This window comes from Ornithorhynchus anatinus, chromosome 5 (assembly GCF_004115215.2).
Source record: "Ornithorhynchus anatinus isolate Pmale09 chromosome 5, mOrnAna1.pri.v4, whole genome shotgun sequence".
Lineage (NCBI taxonomy): Eukaryota > Metazoa > Chordata > Mammalia > Monotremata > Ornithorhynchidae > Ornithorhynchus > Ornithorhynchus anatinus.
The window spans coordinates 91,105,861-91,124,253 of record NC_041732.1 but is presented as its reverse complement, the minus strand read 5'-3'; the positions used below and the strand labels follow the sequence as shown (position 1 = coordinate 91,124,253).

Here is an 18,393-nt window from a genome sequence, read left to right as displayed (position 1 = left end):
CCGGCTCAGCCACTTCTCTGCTGTGTGACTTTGGGCAAGGCACTTCACTTCTATGTGCCTCAGTTACCTCATCTATAAAATGGGGATCAAGCCTGTGCGCCCCAAGTGGGACAGGGACTGTGTCCAACCCAATTTGCTAGTAGAGTGCCTGGCACATAGGAAACACTTAACAAATACTATTATTTTTATTATTATCATTATAGGCTCAGAAGGGACTCCTGAGTGAACTGAGAGCCGGGAGGGAGGGCCTCAGCTCCAGAAGCCCGGGGATGGGTCAGGCACAGGGCCCTCCCCGGAGAAATGATCTCGGTGTTGGGGGTTGAAGCGTGAGGTTCGGAAGGGGATGGCAAACATTTCCCAGATGTCTAAAGCCAGCCCAGTGCTCAGCCCCGCCTTCCTCCAGGGCCTCGGGACCAATGAGGGGGGTGGGGGGCAGACAGAGGACAGAACGGACGACTTGTGGCAGTACCAGGGGTGCTGGGCACAGGGGGATCCTGTCCCCTCGCCTCCCCAAGGCCGACGCTAAGATGTCAGTGCAGACAGGAGGAAGGAGGGAGGGGGAGGACTGGCAGATCAGTCAGCCGGGACTCAGGGGAGTTCTGCAGCGGAAGGCTGTGTGGTCCGAGCAAAGCGTGGTCCGGTCACGCCAGCAAAGTGTGGTCATCCTCTCACTGGCTGGAGGATGAGGACCAAGGTGGGAGCTGTGGTTCAGGAGGCCACTTTTCCTGTGAAAGCCTTTGGGAGGAGCCAGAATCTCAGAAGGAATCAAATAATAATAATGGCATTGGCTAAGTGCTTACTATGTGCCAAGCATTGTACTAAACACTGGGGTAGGTAGGTGGTAGTCAGATCGGACGCAGTCTCTGTCCCACGTGGGGCTCACAGTCTGAGAAGGAGGGAGAACAGGCATTTAAACCTCACAGTTCAGATGAGGAAACTGAGTCCCAGAGAAGTCTAGTGACGTCTACCTTCCACCTTCAGAGCCTTATTGAAGGCACTTCTCTCCCCTGACTAAGCCCTCATTTCCTCTTTTCCCACTCTCTCTGCGCTGCTCTCACTTGCTCCTCGTATTCACCACCCCCTCCCCCAGCCCCACAGCATTTACGCCATATCTGTAATTTATATTCATGTCTGTCTCCTCTTCTAGACTGTAAGCTCATTGCGGGCAGGGAATGTGCTTGTTTTACTGTTGTTTTGTACACTCCCAAGCACTTAATACAGTGCCCTGCACACAGTAAGCACTCAATAGACACAACTGATTGATTGACTTGCCCAAGGTTCCCTAACAGACAAGTGGCAGAGCTGGGATTAGAACCCGGGTCCTCCGACGCCCAGGCCCGTGCTCTATCCACTAGGGTACACTGGTTCCCGTCGGGAGGATCAGTGAGAGATACTGCGGAGAGTTGTGTCGATCTTAGCAGGAGGCGGATCGGAGCTCAAGGCAGTAGATGCGCGTTCCGCAGCTCGGGCCGCACCACGAAAAGCAACGTCCGGACCCAAGGACTTAGTTGTCGTTTCTTTCCATCCACCCCTCCCCTCCTCATCCCGGCTTGTTGCCCGCGGAGCTGTGCCGGTTGGCCCCCTCGGCTCCAGCTGGGTCTGGGGTCTTTCCTCTGTTTTGGCCTCCTCTTCTCCAGGATCAGGTTGAGAGGATTGAGAGGCCGAGGGGAAGTTCTCCCCCATTCCGATGCGACGGTCTGGTCTCGTGAGCTGGAGCCAGACTGGGTTGGGGGTCCCCAGATCCCCGGGAGCAGAGGCTAGCTGACCCCAGCGGTGGGGTGGCTGCGATCGTGGGCGACTGATTGCCTGTTCGAATTGTGCCTCCCTACGTGCGTCCCCTACCCGTAACACGGCCGCTCTCTGGGGCCACTGTCCCTGACAAACTGGAACTGCTTAGCCTGGAAAAGAGCTGGTTGGTTAAGTGTGGATCCTGCCTCTTCTCAGAGATGACCATTAGACACGCTTCCTCTCTGAAACAGGAGGAAGTGGGCTAACGCTAAAGCAGGAGGGATTTGGGCCAGCTCTAAATTAGTACTACTAGTTATAGTAGAAGAACGTATTAACTGAGCATCCACTGGTTGTGGTGCATTGTACTAAACCTTTGGGAAAGTCCAACAGAAGCTGAGGCGCATTTCCTACCCATGAGGATGGGGTAAAAGATTTAAAAATATTTACAAGTGGGGTAATCTGAGCAATAAATACCCTGGAAAATTGAATCCATTTGTATATATGTAATTGCTGAGGGAAAATAGAGGATTCCTGTGGGGAGCGGAGGAGGGGCGTGGGCTATGGTAGCCTGGGTGGATGAGTCTCAAAGGTTGGAGAATGTCCTCCTCCAGAAGCCCATGGGTCCTCAGACTGGCTGGCCGGCCCGGGGGCCTTGGGGATGATCCTGTCCAGGAGAACCCCGGACCCCCACAGCTCTGCCGCCCCTCAGGGTTCTGAACTGCACACGCGGCCTGGCGGAAGAAGCCGTTATGCTCAATTGTCACTCTCTTCCCGGACCTTAGCTCCCTGTCTACAGCAGCAAAGTTACCCATAGATTTTTCTCTTGCTAACCCATCGCTATTGGAGAATTATAGGCGAGATAATCCTGAGCCTCGACCCTCAGAACGGGAGTGGGAAGGGGGGAAAATTAATGTGATTCTTGAATCTCCCCACCCTGACTTACTCACTATATCAGTAGATGCCTGAGGGACACAGACAGCAGGCTGCTAAGGGAACTCAGACCAGTCATAGGGGCGTCTCGATAATGTCCTCTGTCTTCATTCTTTTCTCTCTTTCCTGGGCCTCTTTCACCTGTCATTCATCCTTCTGATTTCACACTGAATGTTTCTTGCCTCCATTCTCCTCTTCCTCACCCTACATCCCCAGCACCGAAAGAAGCCTGCGGGCGGAAACACCCACTGGACTAGGTGCGAAGGAGGCAAACTTGAAGAAGTGAAAGCCACAGTTTCTGAGATCTCCGCCCTCAGTGATTTTACGGTCTAAAGGAGTTTTCGTGCAATCTGGCCTGTCCCCTTTCTAGATGAGGTCTCCTCTCCTTGTCTTCTGAGTTCACACTGCCTTTTTTCCTCTCTCTCTCTCTCCCCGCCACCCCCCCCCCATCCTCCCTTCTCTCTTTTCCTCCTCTCCTCCCTGCAGCAAAACATACCTCTCTTCTTTCTCTTGCAGCAGGTTTCTCACAAAGTGCCATACCTTTGCTGCTGTGGATCCCTCGTATTTGGTCACTCCTGCCCACTTTGTCCACCTCACTGTGAGGTTTCGTGTTAATAGATAGGGCAGGGAGTCAGTCTATTGTTTTCTTTCAGAAGCCATCCCCCTCCCTGTCTTCCTGCCCATGAGAAACTCACATCGGCTCCATCCTTCAGGAGCTTCCTTTTCATATCTGTCAATCCCACTTCCTCTCTCATTGGGATCCTCACTTCACCTCCCATTGGGTTAATAATAATAATAATTATGGTATTTGCTAAGCTCTTACTCTGTGTCAAGTACTGTTCTAAGCAGTGGGGTAGATCCAAGTTAATTAGGTTGGACACGGTCCCATTCCTACATGGGGCTCACAGTCTAAATAGGAGGGAGAACAGATAAAATCTCCATTTTACAGATGAGGCACAGAACTGGGGCACAGAGAAGTTCAGTGACTTCTCCAAGGTCACACAGCAGGTAAGTTGACAGAGCCAGGATCCTCACTTCCTCTCCCAGCAGTATCCCCATTTTTTTGCCATGAGTAAAATGGGAGAGTTTTTAAGGTGAGCTTGTGAAGAGTGCAGAATAAGGGCTGGGGCGTAGGGGTGAGGAGAGCAGGCGGAGAGAGTCGGTGGGCAGCACCGAAGCCACTGGAAAGGAGTTTTTGCTTGACGAAGAGGGAGGTTTTTAGGGGGAATGGAGAACTGGAACCTGAACCACGCTGTAAGAAGATGTTCCAGTCAGCAGCGAGTTGTTCAGCCCGAAGCTAGGAGAGGCTGAAGACAGAGGCCAGTGAGGAAGCTGACAGGGTAGTTTTAACTGTGAAATAACAAGAGCCAGTGCTAGGAGACTGCTGTTAGGGTGGAGAGGAAGGAGGGGAGCCAGGATTTGTGATGGAGGAAGAACCAGCAGCTCCCAAACTTTTAGTTTAAAATGGAATAAAGAACAATTCTGGGCAGGTAGTAGAAACCAAGCAACTTCCCAGCCTGTGAGTTTGCACTGTGGGCCCTGCTGGTGTGGAGCTGACTGACAGAGGTCCCCTCTGGCAGCGGGATTTATTGAGTGCCTCCTGTGTGCATCACTCTGTGCAAAATGCTTGGCAGAGTCCCACAGAAGCCAGTCCTGTCTGTGCACCATGTTAGTGCTTTTGGTGGGGAGAGAAGAATATGGAAATGCGCCTGGACTTTCAGGATACCCTTCTGGGAGACATTCAGAAATTTCCATCCCTCTTCAGAGTTAAATTATCAAAGGTATCCTGGCACCTGCCAAGTTTAGGAGCCAAGTTTAGCTTGAACAAAGAAGATAAATTGAATTAAGCTGTGTGTTTGTGTATGTGTGTGCACGCGTGTGCATCCAGGAAACACTTCATAGGCAGCTAGTATATTTACCATGATGATGGTGATTTGGGGGAGGAAAGGGGAGTTCCGGGCCAGAGCGGTGATTGAATTGAAATAGAACAGTCAGTTTAAATTCCTCAAAAGCCAATGGAATGCAGCGTGGAAAGAGTCCTCAGGTCAAGTTCTCCTGCTTTTGGAGTTATCTCTAGATTCAGTGTGGGATTTCTGAATAATTTTGTGGGCCCACCCGGTAGTCCATGGGCTATAGTATTCCATCTTCAGAAATCCAGACTGCTAATGGCTCTAGACTGTAAATATATTTATTTTAATGTCTGTCTCTCCATCTAGACTGTGAACGCCTGGTGGACAGCGAATATGTCTACCGGCTCGTGTCGTATTCTTCTAAGCATTTATTAAAGTGCTCTGCACACGGAAAGCACTCGGTAAATTCCATTGATTGATAAGCTCCTTGTGTGCAGGTAAAGTGTCTACCAACTGTTGTATTGTGCTTATTACAGTACTCTGCACATGGGAAGTGCTCAGTAAATATCATTTTTTATGGTATTTGTTAAGCACTTATTACTTGCCAGGCACTATTCTAAACATTGGGGTAGATTCAAGGTAATCAGGTTGGACCCAATCCATGTCCCAGAGGGGCTCGTGGTCTTAATCCCCCATTTTACAGATGAGGTAATTGAGTCACAGAGAAGTGAAGTGACTTGCCCAAGGTCACACAGCAGACTGTAAGCCCGTCGATGGGCAGGGATTGTCTCTATCTGTTGCCGAACTGTACATTCCAAATGCTTAGTACAGTGCTCTGCACATAGTAAGCGCTCAATAAATACTATTGAATGAATGAAAGTGGCAGGGCCGGGACCAGAACCCGGGTCTTTCTGGCTCCCAGGCCCGTGCTCTATCTCTATAGGCCTCGCTGCTTCTCACTGATTGATTGATTGATTGATAAGCTCCTTGTGGGCAGGGACCACATCTCCCAACTCTGTTGTATGCTCTCAAGCACTGGGTTGCCGTGCACTGGCTGTTTCCACCAGGGTGTTAGCATCTTGCTAAGCAGCGTGGCCTAATGGATAGAGCATGGGCCTGGGAGCCAGAAGGTCACGGGTTCTGATCCCTACTCCGCCACTTGTCTGCTGTGTGACCTTGGGTGAGTCACTTCACTTCTCTGGGCCTCCGTGCCCTCATCTGTAAAATGGGGATTAAGACTTGTGAGCCCCTCATGGGACAACCTGACTACCTTGTATCTACCCCAGCACTTGGAACGGTACTTGGCACATAGTAAGCGCTTAACGAATACCATAATAATTATTACTATTATCATCACCTTTTCCGTCGCCAGCACTCGCCCCTGCACCACCACCCTCATCTCAGTCAAGCTGTATAGTATGCACTTAGTGCCCACTGCGTGCGGAACACTGGATTAAGCACTTGGGAGAGTGCGATATTGTTGGCAGGCACAATCCCTGCCCTTAAAGGAGCTACTCAGCGTCCTGCTTGTAGGTCACCAGGCTGCAGGTTCACGGTAGGGGGGAAGGGGAGAGGACCGACGAGAGAGCAGACATCACTAGTAGACCCGGTCCCTGCCCTTGAGGAGTTTCCATTCTAGCTTTCCCTGTTCCCCTCACTCTCATCTCCATCTCCATTTCCATCTGGGTCACGCTGAGGGCTCTCTTTGTGCCGGGAAGTAACCGATTCACATGTTGAATCCCCTCTGCCCCTGGAGATGGGCTGGGTGGGGAGGAGCCTGTTGGTCTGGGGGCTGGCCTCCCCATCGAATACCCCAGGCAAGGCCAAATGAACGCAGGGCCTTGGTGGAAGTCAGTAGTTCCTTCCCTGCCTTTCCCCGTGACTAGCACATTCGCCTGCTCCCTGGGCCTTCCTCCGCCTGGAGGCCGAGATCTTTGAACTACGATCATCGGGAAAGCGTGACCTCATCTCCCATTTGGTTTGGAGTTCCTCCTTCCCCTCCGTGAGACCTTCTCCCCGATCTGTGGCTGTGGTTCCCGATTCACCGACGGTGGTCCGTCAGGACCGGAAGGAGCTGGCTCGGAAGGCCTGGTGGGCACCGGGAGCCCCGCCTGGCCCGACCATGACTCATTCAGTGCGGTGTCCGTGGTCTGTCCGACCTGCGGTGGGCCGGTCTCTAGTCCTGTGTGTGTCCGGCTCTGGCGCCCCCTCCCCTATATGAGTCCGTCCACACTCCGGAGGGGCTTTGAACGTCACTTGTAGCCCACGCAGGTTTCTCTTTCTACTTACAGATCTCAGCAAAACCCTTCAAGTCCATGGCTCCCTTCAAAATGGTGCAGGCTATAGGCTGGCTTTGCGGATAGATGCCAGCACCGGCCGATCCCCTTCTGCCTCGCTGGCGTTTCTGACAGCGTCACCACTCACCTTGCTTTTCAGTGATCGCGAGTGCTCTCTGAAGTGATTGGGGTGTATAGAATTGAATGGTGGGTTTTTTTTTTTGCTGGAAACGGTTGCGAAATGCTACCGGCATGGCCCTCGGGATCCCCGAGGTGACGTAGAAAGGCATCCTCCGGGTAAAAGAGAATTAATCACACGGAGATTTGGCCCCGGCCGTCGTCGTGGGGACCAACCCTCCCATCTACTCATGACCATAAGGCAATTAGTGACTCCGACAAAAGGAAAACACCTGGGAATTCCCAGGGGTTTTTTTTCCCCATCTGCAGGATTACCCCTCTCTCTTTCAATCGAGCATTCCCACCTTTGCCTATGAGAAACGAGACCAAGTTTCTGGGTTCGTCCATTATCTCCCTGCTTTCTTGGCAGACCATTTTGGCATCTACAGAAGTCAATGGATACCGTTCTGTGGTTTTGGTTTCCTTCTCGCCGGGCCTTCTTTAGTGCGGTAACTTTGAGGTAAAATTCTCCCTCGGTATCGGCCCTTGACATCCAGCCAAGGGTGAGACCGGGGCTAGGTTCGTGGAAAGACGGAAGGGTTGCAGTCTTGGTGCCTGGTCACTGCCGAGTCTCCTTGCTAAATGTGTCCGGGGTGTAGAGGTTTTAATGTCGCTATTCTTTAAATGGATCAATCTATCAGTGTTATTTATTGAGCACTTACTGTGTACAGGGCACTGTACTAAGCACTTGGGAGAGTGCAGTTGGTGGTAGACACGATCCCCACCCTCAAAGAGCTACCTCGTGTCTTATATGTAGGTCACCAGTCTGTAGATACACAGTTGGCGGGAAGGGCGACAGGGCTGAGGAGAGAGCTGTGGCTTTCAGGTTGGGCAGCAGGCCCAGGTCTGGGTCTCCCTCTCAGCTCTTCCCACCCCAGGGCACCTACTTCATTCTGCCTGGGTCCCTGGAGCTGCCTGAATTCTCTTGATCTCATGACTTTCTGGCTGAGTGAGCACCCCCACCGAACCCCCATCCCGTGGAAATCGGGGCTTCATACCCTGGGTCCTTCCTCAAATTCTCTTGGGGCCCGGGTAGGCTGGGGAGGGGGTCTGCACAGGGCGGTCCTTGGGAAAAGGTTCTGTTAACCCTGTTCTGCTGTTGACTCAGAGGGGCGCCATCGCCAACCTTGGGGTTGGGGAGAGGGGAGCCGTCCCTTCAGGGTCCGCGCTGACTTCTGTCACCCAATGCATTCGGGGAAGATCGGCCTCTGAGCAGAGCAGTGCTCAGGGACTTTGGGCCCCTCGAATGTCGGACTCTCAGTTCCGCGCCTGGGAGATGGGTCCACCGAGGTGTTGAAGGAAAACGGCGATGAGAGGCTTTGATGGGGAGAAAAGGCCCCGAACGGTCAATCCCAGTAAGTGACCCAGCCCAGAGGCTGGTGAGCCCCACCCCGAAGGGCCCGCAGGAGCCTACAGGAGTCCACTTGGCGGAGAGGACCGAGTGGACGGTGCCAGGGTGCCATGAGCCAGCCGCCTGCTGTTGTCAGGGAGGGGCTGAGAGAGCCCAGGAGAGGGAGGGCGGCGGGAAAACTCTGCCAACCTGCCTGTTCCTTTCCTCCTTCCAGCGGAACTGGAGTTCGCCCAGATCGTCGTCATCATCGTGGTGATCACGGTGATGGTGGTGGTGATCGTTTGCCTGCTGAACCATTACAAACTCTCCACACGCTCCTTCGTCAACCGGCAGAGCCAGAGCCGAGGGCAGGAGGGCGCGCTGCAGCCGGTGAGTCCTGCCCCTCGTCCCGATCCCGCCTTGGATGTGCCCGCCTCCCGGGGCCCGGTGGAGAGGGAGGCGGTCCTGGGGAGGAGGACAGGGAGATCCCGGCCACGAGGAGCTGTGGCCGTGGCCGTCTGGTCCGTGCCGCCATGAGGACGGATCTGTGTCGGGGCGCTTCCCGGGAACGGGCTGGTGGCGGGGGGGGTCGGGAGAGGGGAAGGAGAACCCACGGGGGGGATGCCAGTCTGGGTCTGAGGCCCCAGGCCCCTCGGGACTAACTGGACTGTAAAATGGGGATGAAATACCACCTCTCCCGTCCCCCTAGACTGTGAGCCCTATGTAGGACCGGGATCGGGTCAGATTTGATTACCGCTGACACCACAATTATGATTAAGCTCATTCTTCTAGACTGTAAGCTCGATGCGGGCTGGGAATGTGTCTGTTTATTGTCGTACTCTCCCAAGCTTTTAGTATAGTGCTCTGCCTGCAGTAAGTGCTTAATAAATACGATTGAATGAATGATTAATGGCTGCCCCATCTGGGTGGGGATGAAACACGGGACAAAGCCTGAGTTCCTGAAAGAGACAAGTCAGTCATATTTATTGAGAGCTTACTGTGTGCAGAGCGCTATACTAAGTGCTTGGGGGAATACAGTGTAACAGACATATTTCCTCCCCACAAGGAGGAATGTTCTCCGTCAGTGACAACGAGCTGATGCATCTCACCGAAAGCCTTTCCTGGTGGCCCTCACAGCCGTCCCTCCCACCCCCGCTGCCCCCGATCCGGTGGGACGGGTTCGTTTCACCTCTCTTCCACCTGGCCCGGGTGGCTTGGGCAGCAGCTAAGCGCTAAGACTGCAGTTTGCACCGGAGCCCCCACCGGACGGTGAGCCTGGCACCTCTGCCTCATGGCTGCCTGGATCTCTGGCTTGGTGAGGGCGATAACCCTCCCTGGATTGATCCGTGGAGGGGATTAAGGAGCAAGCCAGGAAGCCAGTGGACTGGCAAGGTGACCCCATCCAGCTCCCCAAAGGCCCAGCATTGGAAATCAACCTGTTACTGCCACCTAGAGAAGTGAAGCCTTTTCCGGGGCGGAGGAAGAAAGTGGGGAGGGGAGGAAATTAGGTAAATTTCATCAGATCGATTGTATCTGTTGAGGACTCACCATGTGCTAGAGCACTCTTCTAAGTCCTCGGGAGAGTACGGTATAACAGGCACAGTCCCCGCCCGTAATGAGCTTACAGTCTAGAGGATGTCAGCGGAAAGTGATTCAGCACAGGTTATCCACAGTGCAGGGCCGGCAGTGCGGAAAATGACGATTCTTCCTAAAAGCAGGACGGAGGGATTTGCGGAAGACGCTGGTGCCAGAGGCACTTAGCTGCTCACAGGCATTTGGAGGCAGGGAAGGCGTGCACGTGTGTGTGTACACGTGTGTGTGTATTTCTCGAGGGAGTCTAGGTGAGTTCCAGGCCCCAGCCAGATGAGCTCCATTCCCCATTGTAGAGGAATCGAACCGCGACCGACATGGAAGTACAAAATGGCAGGTGGAATGACCATCTTCCAACCCAATTAATAAGTCAGATCACCCAGTGGCATTTAATGAGCGCTTACTGTGGGCAGAGAGCTTGGAAGAGTACATCGCAAGTAAACACAACCGCAGAATGGCCCGTGGTTTCGGGCCATTCGTTCCATTCTCGGCGTTGCCGGGGCCCCGTTTCTTCCTCCTGATGATGATTCCGAAGGCCCGAGGGCAGCCATTTGGCCGAGGAATTCCCAGAGTGGAGCAGGCCCGGACTCCTCGTGCCAGCCCTTCCCCCGTAGGCCCCAGGGACAGAACGTCAGCTCTTCTTAAACTGGCCTGGCGGAGGACATGACTGCGCCCCGGGCCAGGGGCGGGACCGAACAAAGCATCGGAACCCAGAGGGGACAGATTATGGACGTGGCAGGGGGGCAGCCCGAGCTGGTGCCAGGGGGGTTTGCTATTCGGAGGGGGCTGAGGTTTTCTGCTCCCCAGCTCCAGGCTGCACCCACTCCCTAACCACCCACCTCACGACGCATGCGTTCATTCGCACTTCGCATCGAGCACAGTGCCCGACGAAGCCCTCCTTTCCCCAGCTCCTTCTCCCTTCTGTGTCGTCTGTGTCGTCGGACCTGTGACCCCTGGGCGTTTGATATTTGCCCCTCGGCACTTCTGTACATATCTATACGTTATATATTTAAAATGATTTATATTAATGCGGGCAGGGAACGTGTCTACCGACTCCGTTGTGTCCTACTCTCCCAAGTGCTTAGTACCCTGCTCTGCACACTGTAAGGGCTCAATAAATACGATTGGTGATGATGATAATGATGGTGATGTTGTTGGCTACTGGGGGACTGGGTGGGAGTGACAGTCTAGGGTATCTACCCCAGATCTTAGTCCATAGTCAACACTTAATAACTGCTTATTATTATTAGTAGTAGTAGTACTAGTATGGTTTGTTCAGCCAAAGCATCAAAGCCAAGTAGTTGATCCCTGAATTTAAGTCCTTTATGAGTGGGTGGGTCTGGACGTCGGTCACCTGGTCACTGCAGAGCCAGCAGCATTGTTGAGGAGCCCTGAGCAGCCCTATTTGAGAGAGTACCACCAACCCTGAAAGGGAAAAGAGGCCAGATCCAGTGCCCTCCAAATGACCCGCCTCACCAGATTACCCTCAGCTCAACAGTAGACCTCAGGTGACGAGCTGCGTGCTTGGGGAGGGAAACTGAGTAGCCGAAGAGAGAGGTATGATGTCGATGGAGCTTCCTGCAGGGAAAATGGATAAGTCTCAGCCTTGAGACTCCAGGGATATGGCCCTGGGGCATCGGGTCACCCCACTGACCCACCACTGGCTCGCCACTGGCACAGGGCACCCGGGGCCTCTACGGGGACCTCATTGCAGGGGCAAAGGAGCACAAGTTGTGGTGCGCAAACCACTGGCACTAGAATCAATCTGTTGGCACAGGAACCCCGTGGCGTGGTGACGAAGGGCTGGACGATTAGCCGGGCTCGTAGTGAGGCTTCGGCTAAGCTCATCCACCCGGGGATGCAGCGTCAGTGAATGACTGACGAGAGAAGCAGCACGGCCTAGCGGAAAGAGCACGGGCCTGGGAGTCAGAGGACCCGGGTTCTAATCCCAGCTCCGCTGCCTATCTGCAGTGTGACCTTGGACGAGTCGCTTCGCTTTTCTGGGCCCCAGTTCCATCACCTGCAAAATGGGGATTCAGTTCTCCCTCTGTGAGCCCCACGCGGGGCTTGATTATCTTGTATCTACCCCAGCACTTAGAACAGTGCTTGGCACAAAGTAAGTGCTTAATAAATACCACGATTATATTATTAGTAGTAGTATTCCTGATGCTGTCAGTGCCTTAGCTCCTAAGCTCCTGTATAACCGAGTCCGATCGATGCTCCTTTCACTGAAAGGTTGCTGGGCCCTGAATTGTGAGTGGGAGGAGGGCATGCAAAATAGCATGCAGAGAAGCAGCGTGGCCTAGTAGAGCACGGGCCCTGGGAGTTAGAAAGACCTGGGTTCTAGTCCTGGCTCCACCACCTGTCTGCTGTGTGACCTTGGGCAAGGCACTTCACTTCTCTATGCCTCAATTCCTTCATGTGTAAAATGGGGATTAAGACTGTGAGCCCCACGTGGCAGAGGGACCATATCCAACCCGATTACCTTGTATCTACCCCAGTGCTTAGAACAGTGCCCGGTGCATAGAACAGCTTTAACCAATACCATAAAAAAAAGGCCAAGAGGTACAGATTGAGGTTTCCGGGCTCTGGGTGGTTTTCCTGTGCAGCCACTTTAATTAACGGGTCAAGAAGAGGGAAAGGATGCGAATGGCTTACGCTCAAGTAGTAGGGTTTATTGAGCACCTCCTGTGTGCACAGCCCTTCGCTACATGTTTGAGAAAATACGATAAAAGAAGGAACGATCGCTGCCATCGAGGATCGTACAATCTAATGGGTTTGGGGCAGAGGCCCAGACACCGCCCTTAGGAGGCGGGGGCTTTTAGGGGAGAGGAGAAAGGAGAGTGAGTGTGAGTTCAAGCCTTAGACATATAACGGGAGGAGGCTTCTTGACAAGGAATTTTTCCCTTCCTAGGCTGAGGGGATCAGATTCTAGTGTCATTTGTCATAAGGCCAAGTAAATCAATCGGTCAGTCAGTGGTATTTATTGAGTGCTTATGTGTGCCAAGCTCTGATAAAGAACAGTGACACAGAATCGGTAGACCCGATCCCTGTCCACAAGAAGTTTACAGCCTCAATAATGAGTTTGCGCTAGGCTTGGAAGCAGGTCTAAGCTGAGACTTCTCTGACTTTAAAAAAAAAAAAAAAGATTCTAAGTTTACTGTAGATGCGGGGGTGGGTGGAGGTGCTGAATTTTCCATTTTCTTTGATGGGCTCACCCATCACCCTTTGTGTCGGGAACAGAGGATTCTGGGTGGATCTCCAGAAGTTTCTTATAATGGGCGTGATCATTTTCTAAAAGCCTTTTGTCTGCCCAAACTTGCCCTTCGGCTGCTGCTACTGCAAAAAGTTAACAATCTTCCTGTCTTTTTCCCTTCCCCTCTCCACTGCCAGGAAGGGTGCCTGTGGCCTTCTTCAGACAGCTCAGTGCCCGGTCAGAGCGCTTCAGAGGTACAGTACCGCTCAGCGGGATGGGTTATCGGGCTCGGGGTCCTGGGATGGTTACTGTAGTCCTGGGGAGGGGGATGAAAAGGCAGGAAATGACACCGACAGAAATGGCAAAATTTTAAGGATGTACAAAGAGCAGAACCCACCCCCTAAATCACTTGTTGTGGGCAGGGAATGTGACAGTTTATTGTTATGTCGTACTCTCCCAAGCGCTTACCACAGTGCTCTGCACACAGTGAGAGCTCAGTAAATACGACTGAATGAATCGAATGAATGAGTAAATCGTGCGGATGTGGGCAGTCCACGTGAAAGGAACCCACAGACGGGAACTTCTCTGGGGCCTGCTTTTTATAGGGGGTAACTTTTTAATTATTGAGGTATTTATTAAGTGCTTACGCCCAATATCCTGTGACATAAAGCAGAAGGATTGTGGTATTTCACACTGTACTAAGCTCCGGGCTGGATAAACGATAATCAGGTCAGACGCGGTCCATTTGCCACATGAGGCTCACGGTGTAAGTAGACGGGAGAAGAGGTATTTGAGGAAACTGAAGCACAGAGCAATTAAATGACTTGCCCAAAGGCACGCTGCAGTCAAGTGGTGGAGCAGGGGTTAGGTCTCTGGCTTCTAAGGATTGTCTCGTTCTGCTGATTGGTGTCTCAACACCTCCTCCTCTGCCTCACACCCCTCCCGGAGAAATGTATCAGAATTCATTCATTCGGTCGTATTTTCTGAGCGCTTACTGCGTGCAGAGCACTGTACTAAGTGCCTGGAAGAAATCGAGCTCCCGTGTGGTGAGCAGCAGCAGTTAGTAGCCACAGAGAGAGGCTCCGGGGGGCCTCGTAGCCCAGAGAACTGAATAAGTTACTCTGTCACCCCCGGCTCCAGTCCTGCAGTTACTGCTGCTGGTACTAACTGCTGCTCCTTGTTGGGTCTCCTGGAATTCCCCATTATCCAAAATAATTTTCCTGTTCCCTCCCATGCTCTGAAGACGAGAGTCTCGACCCTAGTTGACAGCCTCTGCTTTATACTCGGGAAATTGGTGGAGAACCACTGACGTTCAGCCAACCCGAGTCCATAGTATTCATTCGTTCAATAATATTTACTGAGCGCTTACTATGTGCAGAGCACTGTACTAAGCGCTTGGAATGTACAGTTCGGCAACAGATAGAGACGATCCCTGCCCACTGACGGGCTTACAGTCTAACTGGGGGAGACAGATGGACAAAAACAAGACACCAATTTGCCTGTTCGTCTCCGAGTTTACCATAGGGTGGACAGTTTTATTCTTCTTCAGCATTTATTAGCATATCTGATCCCTAATGTGGTTCCAAAGTACAGTTAATAATTATCTGTCTTATAAATCTTGTCAAGCAGCATGGCTCAGTGGAAAGAGCCCGGGCTTGGGAGTCAGAGGTCATGGGTTCCAATCCCGGCTCTGCCACCTTTCAGCTGTGTGACTGTGGGCAAGTCACTTCACTTCTCTGTGCCTCAGTTACCTCATCTGTAAAATGGGGATTGACCGTGAGCCTCACGTGGGGCAACCTGATTACCCTGTATCTGCCCCAGCGCTTAGAACAGTGCCCTGCACATAGTAAGTGCTTAACAAATACCAACATTATTATTATGGCCATTCATTCAATAGTTATTTATTGAGCGCTTACTATGTACAGAGCACTGTACTAAGCGCTTGGAATGTACAAATCGGCAACAGATAGAGACAGTCGCTGCCCTTTGATGGGCTTACAGTCTAACGGTGTAACGTGATGGGGCAGGCAAGATTTGGTGGGAAGACCTGCCCTTGGCTAATTGGACAAAAGCTAAATTCAGTAAGCTGGTTCTGAAAGCACGGTGCGTTCTTTTTTATTTTTCCACGAACCCTTTCCTGTTCACCGATGGATGGTTTTGTCGAACCCTCCTGCGCCATTCATACATTCATTCAGTCGTATTTACTGAGCGTTTACTGTGCGCAAAGCACTGTACTAAATGTCTGGGAGTGTACAACATAACAGTAAGCGGACACATTTCCCCGCCCACAACCAGTCTACGGGGCTCCGGGGTAGGAGAGCGGAGGAGTCGGGGCGGCGGGCCACGAGCTCACGAACGGGCCGACTGGAGGTCTGGATTTGGTGGGCAGGTGTTTAACTCTGTTTAGCTGTGGGGGTTGGGGAAGAGTGTGGATGGGGGAGCCAGAAAGATATCGAAGAATACCTCCGATTGATCGACTGACTGACGCCTCCTATGTAGTCAGTCAGTCGTATTTATTGAGCGCTTACCGTGTGCCGAGCACTGTGCTGAGCACTTGGGTGAGTACGCTGTAACAATAGAATAGACCCATTCCCTGCCCACAGTGAGCTCACCTAGAAAAGTGGCAGCCACCCCGGGGCTCGACGTCCCCCGCGCCGCCCTCCTCTCTGTTCCTCCTTGCGTACCCCCGTCCTTTCCTCGGTCCCTCCCTCGCAGATCATGTACGCGCCGCGGGCCCGGGACAGGTTCGCCGCTCCGCCGTTCATGCAGCGGGATCGCTTCAGCCGGTTCCAGCCCACCTACCCGTACCTGCAGCACGAGATCGACCTGCCCCCGACCATCTCCCTCTCGGACGGGGAGGAGCCGCCCCCGTACCAGGGACCGTGCATGCTGCAGCTGCGGGATCCCGAGCAGCAGATGGAACTGAACCGCGAGTCAGTGCGGGCCCCGCCCAACCGAACCGTGTTCGACAGCGACCTGATGGACGTCTCCCCGTACCACGGGGGCCCCTGCCCGCCGAGCAGCAACTCGGGCATCAGCGCCACCAATTGGAGCCGGAATGGTAGGGTGGAAGGGCCCCCGCCGGCCTACAGCGAGGTGATGGGGCACTACCCCGGCTCCTCCTTTTTCCATCACCAGCACAGCAACGCCCAGAGAGGGGGCAGACTCCAATTCCAGCAGAACCACGTGGAGAGCACAATAGTACCGAGCAAAGGCAAAGACAGGAAACCCGGGAACCTGGTCTGATCCTCCCCGCGGCCCCCCGCCGCCACCGGCCACGGGGACGGCGGAGGACGGGGACCCGGGAGGGCGGCGGTGCCCCGGGGTCCAGGCGGGCCAAGCCCCTTCTTTGTTCTGGATTCCTTTTGGGGGGGGTGGGGGATCGCATGCAGAGCGGATCGAAATAGACAAACTTCCATTCGGCTTCAACCGAGAGCAGTGTTTTCATTTGGAGGGAAGGAAGAGGAAAAAAAAATATATACATCAAACCCACGTCGGTTATTTAATTCCGAAGGGAAGCTTAGCACAGAACTGAGGCTTCTCCGGCCTGTTTCTCCTCCCTGAAAGGCAGAGGGGTCGGGGTGGCCGGGCTGACGGCGGGGAGGGGGAGAAAAAAAAAAATCGGCCAGTTTGCTTGTTCTCCCAGGCGAGGAATGTTTCTTTGGTTTGTTTGTTTTTTGTTTTTTTTCTTTTGGTTCTTTTTTGTTTTGTTTTGTTTTTAAATATGAACCGAAATTCCTGTTTTGTGTGCCAAGGTAGGAAGTGGAGACATTAGATGAATGCAAGGAGTTCATTTGTGTTGTGATAATGTGTTTTTAAAAAGTTGCACTATCTTAATGTTAGAAAAATATATATATGAGGGAACTGTTTTACGTGAAGTTCTATATGTTGTCTCTTTTCACCTGTGGAGTACTTATTAGGCCTGAACGACTCTGGAGGAGTTCTCCCCGGAGATGAGAGAGAGGGGTTTGGGTCACGGAGCCTACCGTCTGCCCACGCCGTGTCGATCAGTGACCCTAGGGACCCTTAGATGTTCTCTTTGCAATAATTTGCAGCCCAGTGACAGGGCATCGGTGAAGTTTAGTAGAGAGACTCGATTGGAAGGTAGCAAACCGATTCCAACGTTTCAGACGTCTGTCTGTTTTAGTTACTCCGCAGTTTTAGGGTGAATGTTTTATGAAAAAGCAACCAGAAAGCCAGACGCACTCAGTTCACGGGAACCATGACGAAGCGCTGCCGCTTTGCTCCTTTTGACGATGCAGTATCTTCAGTCTTCAAGGGGTCGAGAGGGTGTGTCTTCACTGTAGCCTGAAATATATTTAGTCACATATCCTGACATTATGCAATAAATCGTTTCAAAGTGCACGATTGGTTTTTTTTTTTGGGGGGGGGAAATCTTGTTAAAACCTGTGACTCTATTTGTTGTCCTCTGGCTGTCTCGTTGTTTTCTAGAAATTTAAATTTAGGCCCGGAGAGCTGGTCGCCTCGTCCGCCACGGCCCGTGGAGCCTTCGCTGGGCCGCGGGGGTCCCTTGGGAGCCCGCCGCTCCACCCTACCGCCCAGCTACTCCCGTTCTAAAGCCATCGACTTCTTCCCCGGGAAGGTTCGCATCTCTCGACCCAGCGCGGGGCTCGGGACCGGCTCCTCGCCCCCCGCGATCCTCAGATCCCCTCCCCGAGAACGGCCGCTCTGGGCACTGGGGCCAGAAGCGGGGAGGTGGTGGCGGAAGGGAGGACGGGCGGACGGACGGATGGACGGATGGATGGAGAGTGCCTTCTAGAGCACAGAAAAAGCACAACGCGCACTTAAAATGCAATTAGGAAATGAATTTCAAACAGATCTGTGTCGTCTTAGTTTGAATAGGCCTGCTATTTCCATGTGCTGGCGTTTGCATCTGAAAGGAAAAAAGAAAAGAATCTCCCTTTTTCTATGGTCTTAAGCAGACTGCTTTTGAAACAGCGGCTGCAACAGGGACCGCCCCCGCCGCCCAGCACGGCAGACAAGTACTGTACTCTCACGCGTGCTAAGTTGTTGGAGGTTGGATTTCTGTACACCTTCTGCACAAAGAAAATTGGACTGAAACACTGATTATTAAAGTGACTATCTGATCTATGCAGAGTTTTGATGCCAAATCAGCCTATGTGTGTTCACGTTTGTCTTTTGTGGGTGGTTCCACCGTGAGATGACTTTGTGGAGTTCTCGTCTGCTGAGCGTTTGAATGCGCGTCCTCCCAGCAGAGGAGCGTCCTTTCCGATTACTCTCGATCGGGATTTGGTTCAGAGCAGTCCGGCTCAGGCGTCCCCAGCTTGACTAGGC

The 18,393-nt window shown here is 52.8% G+C and overlaps 1 protein-coding gene across 8 annotated transcripts in view; it reads left to right on the top strand.

The window, feature by feature from the left end:
• Positions 1-18,187, top strand: part of LDLRAD4 (low density lipoprotein receptor class A domain containing 4) — a 365,789-nt gene extending 347,602 nt beyond the window's left edge. For all 8 annotated transcript variants that reach the window (XM_029065135.2, XM_029065136.2, XM_029065134.2 and 5 more), the window contains 3 exons: positions 8,527-8,681; positions 13,275-13,331; positions 15,793-18,187. In XM_029065135.2, coding sequence (XP_028920968.1) covers positions 8,527-8,681; positions 13,275-13,331; positions 15,793-16,323 — 743 coding nt within the window. In that variant the 3' untranslated portion in view covers positions 16,324-18,187. The remainder of the gene's footprint in view (positions 1-8,526; positions 8,682-13,274; positions 13,332-15,792) is intronic.
• The last annotated feature ends 206 nt before the right edge of the window (positions 18,188-18,393 follow it).